The sequence below is a fragment of the Salvia splendens genome, chromosome 3, assembly GCF_004379255.2.
Source record: "Salvia splendens isolate huo1 chromosome 3, SspV2, whole genome shotgun sequence".
Classification (NCBI taxonomy): domain Eukaryota; kingdom Viridiplantae; phylum Streptophyta; class Magnoliopsida; order Lamiales; family Lamiaceae; genus Salvia; species Salvia splendens.
The window spans coordinates 10692469-10696793 of NC_056034.1; the positions used below are offsets into that span (position 1 = coordinate 10692469).

The 4325-nt window shown below is 41.8% G+C and overlaps 1 protein-coding gene across 1 annotated transcript; it reads right to left on the reverse strand.

The window, feature by feature from the left end:
* Positions 1-112: 112 nt before the first annotated feature.
* LOC121793820 (zinc finger protein ZAT4-like) lies at positions 113-4325 on the reverse strand. The gene is made up of 2 exons (XM_042191858.1): positions 2310-4325; positions 113-149 (listed from the first exon to the last, which is right to left on the reverse strand). Exon 1 carries the CDS (start codon positions 3821-3823, stop codon positions 2339-2341), a length of 1485 nt encoding a protein of 494 aa, XP_042047792.1. The 5' UTR covers positions 3824-4325; the 3' UTR covers positions 113-149; positions 2310-2338.

A 4325-nucleotide genomic window follows, 5' to 3' on the forward strand; every position in this document is an offset into this window, starting at 1 on the left:
TGAGTGGTTGGTACCCACCCGGCGTCACCGAACCCGCTGTGCCCGGCGTCGACGAACCGGAACCACCCAGTGTGTTGTACATGGTCTCCCAATCGTTAAACGTGTTGAGATCCCACCCGCCGGAGCCACCACCGCCGAAGTTGCCGTCGCTGGACATTTTTTGATGAGATGTTAGATGAAAATTGGAGAGGAAATGAAGTTGATTTAGGAAGAATAGATGTGTAGTTGTGTGTGAAATGAGGATGAATTAGGAGTATTTATAGAGTAAAAAATAAAAAAAGATAAAAACGGATATAAGTAAATGGTAATATTACCGTTTTAAAAAAAATTATTTTTTTAAAAAAATTGAATTAAAAAAAAGATTTATTGCGTCAGCACGTGACGACGCCCACCCGCGGGCCGGCGAGTTGGCGGCACGTCGCCGAAGCGCGTGGCGTGACAGCTCGTCCCGCGTCTCGCGGCGACGGGTTACGGGACGGCACGGCGACGGGCTGGGGACAGAACGCATCGCTGCAACGCATTCCGCGGCGGTTTCGTCCCTCCAGAACGAAATGCGGGCCTGCGACAGAACGCGTTGTGGATGCTCTTAAGGTGAGATTGGGGAATTGATCAACCTATAGTAAACTCACGAGGGTTGAAAATTTTTTAACTAAGTTTAATTTTTGGTTTTGTCGACCTCATGATGTTGCAGCTCTGACCATATCCTTCGGGTTGGGATTCACTTTTGTTATTGATCAATCATAACGACCGACAACAACTTCCTTTGTTGTATCCAACCCCACAAATTCTATTTCCTAGATCAATCTTTATGGTTTTCGAGCATATTTTATAGGCTTAGAAGTTGGAGGTTGATGGTTCACATATTCGGAAGCAAGATCCGACAGAGAATGACTTATAAAATACTCCCTCCGTCCAATGTAGTTGAGTCTATTATTTCTTCAGCAAAAAACTTTAATCTATCTCCTACTCTACTCTCTCTTTCTCTCTCCTACTTTTATTCTCCACACTTTAATCTTCAAACATCAACTTTCTTAAATCTCGTATTAAAAAAACGTCTCAACTAACTTGGAACGACTCACGGCAGGAGTGCAAAGATAGATCCGACATCAACATGTTCTCAATGACTTACAAAAAACTTGATGATCGAGTCCTGTATTTTCTATTAATTTCAGATATAAATATTGTTTGGATAAAAGGTTGTATGGTGGGACCAGAATTGGGCCACAAAGTAGTTATGGATTGGAGTGAGTCATCGTCCAAGCCCACAAACTTAGTGGGTCCCTTCCCAGCCTTTAAGGATACAACGGCCCAACTAAACTTCATGTGTGATTTGACACTACACAAATAGCTTAAGTCTTATGTTTACTGTTTTCATGCTCTCTCTAAAAATTAGTTAAAAGTTCATTACTCTTGCTCCACATGATTGATTCTGTCTTTATGCTACAAGTGCCACAAAACATTAAATCTCCATATTTCCAATCTGTTCATGTTTAGTAAGTAGTTGCAAATTATACTAAGTAACCAAACAAGCCCTATAATAATTTGTAAAGAGGCTGACCTTAAACCAGTGAAGTTAAAAGCAAGCAGACAGAAAGTATGGTGAAATATAGGTGTGTGGTGGGATGACGACTAAGCATGTGCTTTGGTAGTATTCCCCTTTTTTTCCATCCAAAATCATAAATAAAGTGACCCTTATAAATAATAATGATAAAAAAAAGGTTAAAAAAATGGATGTGAGGAAAGTTCAAGAATTGGGAGAGTGGTTCATTATCATCATCATGTTTCTTGCAATTTGTAACAGTCACAAAAGGGAGATTCACAATTCTTTTCTTAGTTATTAACTTCTACTCCAATCCAACCAACCAAATATCTCTAGACAGCTGCTGTCTTTATAGGTTCCTTGAACTGCACTTTAGTTTGTTGTCTGCTCATAAAAATGAGATGCTTACTTAAAGAAACACTAAAACTGTGTTTGTTAAAGACAATGATTCTTTTGATTGAGACAAAATATACTAGTTTTGAGGGATGATAACAACATAGTGTGGCTGAGGAAAACTATGTGTGATCATGAATATCAAATGCAAGAATTCTGTGGAAATGTGAATTAAATGAATGACTGAAAATTTCTTTTAGCTACCATGTGAATGGCTCAAAATGAGCAGAAAACATGTTTAGATTGATCAAAAAATTAAACAACAGCATGGAACAGAATGCAGCTGAAGATCACTAACATGTAGTGGCAGAAAATAACCAACTGTAGTTTATGTAAGCAAAATAAATATTAACCAAGTTTGATGATTGAAGCCCACCATTGTTCTTACTCTGTTTAGTCCTCGGCCTACCAAGGCAAGAAGTGGCCACCGTCCTCGTCCTCATCAGCCTCCGGAGCTGGGAGGTTGAGATCGAGCAGATCACGGATGTCATCATCGGGCTTCTCCACTAGACTACGGCTGCTGCTCTCGTCGTGCCCAGTGAGGAAATGCGACCTCTTGTGGCCACCTAAAGCCTGTCCATTCTTGAAAACTCTGTCACAGAATGGGCAAGCATGAGGCTTGTTGTTGTTGCTGTTGTTCTTCTTGGTTTTAATCTTCTTCTCAGATGGACTCTTAGCACTACTCTCCTTCCTCTTGCTCGGGGATTCGACAAATTTGGCAGTACTACTCTTGTAATAAGCAGAATCATCTGGGCTGTTCTCACCACATTCACCATAAGCATTGGTTCTCTTGCTGCAAGGCCTGTGCCCACCAAGAGCTTGATAGGATTTAAAGGTCTTTTTACAGTTGAAGCATTCATATTTACTCTTTTTGTCTCCACTCTTCACCATTCTTGCTGATTCATTCCAAAATCCAGATCCATACTTCCTCTTTCTTGATTCAACCCCTCCACATTTTTCATCATCATCAACAACAATCTCATCCTCATCATCATCATAGGCATTCCCTTTTCTAGATTTTCTCAACTCATTAGCACAACTATTGATTTGACTGCTCTTCTTCCACACACCAAATCCACCACTCCTCCTATTACAATCCACTGATACCTCAGACTCACCCTTAGCACACTCATCCAAGAAATAACCCGAATCAGAATCCTCCATTTTCGCAGTCTCACCATCTCCAAACTTCCCCTCCTCGTATCTCTCAACTCTCTCCTTCCTCACCTCCATAGACGAAGACTTGGTCTCCACAACCACAGAGTTATTTTCAGAAGACTCCACAACCGAATTCACACCAACCTTAACACCACAATCCCTAGACAACATCATCAAACACACAGCCATCTCCTCCTGCTCATGCCCATCAATCTCAGAAACTGAAGAAGAGCCATTGTTCCCCAACACAAAAGGCCAATCCTCTGCAATTTTCTTACACTTCCTACTCTTGGAAGCAGACCTTGTTCTAATCCTAACCATTCTCTCCTCAGTTTCAGTATCAGAATGGCTGTCCAAAACCACCTTCTGATTCTCACTAGTCCAAGAATACTGATCATCCTTAGCCGAAGCCCCTCCCCTCTCCCTCTCAGAATGGCAAGCCATGTGCCCACACAGAGCCTTCATCGACTTAAACCCTTTGCCGCATTGCTTGCAGACCTTCTCCTCCTGCAATGGCGGCCGCACCGCCCTCCAAGACTTCTTCGGATTCTCCCTCAGAATATACCCCGAATCGCTCACGAATTGGTCCCTTTTCATGTCGAAACACTCCAAATTCTCCTCAATTTCAGCTGAATTCGCAACTACATGAGACCTCATGTGACCCCCAAACGACTTCCCACATGGGAATCTCTTGTTGCAGAGCTTGCAGACGTACCGCGATTCATCCGCCATGAATGATTTTGTTTTTTCGAAATGAAAATCGAGATCAGTGAACAACTCAACTGACTTGTTCAAGTAGGCAGCATTCGTCGACCTCTGCCCAGATCAGATGATTCGAAGTAGATGGGGAAAAAAAGATTTGATTTTTAAGAAGAGTTTTTGTTGGAGGTTGAATCTAGAATGTGGGGTTGGGGGCAGATCACCAAGTGTGTGACCTCGCGACAGTTTTGGGAGAAGGGAAAGATCTTGAATTCCGAATCCATGGAAATCTGGTTTCACTTATAGACTAGTAGTATTTGTATTGCCATTAATGGAGAGGGGATTATAGAAATTGGGGAAAGAATCAAAGTGTATTTGAGAAGGAGATGGGTCGGTAATGATGGCCCTTGAAGCAGCCACAGCCTATCAACATAAAGAAATTGAAACAGAAACACAAACCAAAAGACTCTTTCTTCCCTATATTTCTCTCTCACTAACACACACAAATCACCTCATTTTCTCTCTCCTCACCTAT

What these genes read in the sequence shown, in the direction of transcription:
- LOC121793820 (XM_042191858.1), bottom strand. Translation starts at nt 3,823, where the DNA reads ATGGCGGATGAATCGCGGTACGTCTGCAAGCTCTGCAACAAGAGATTC.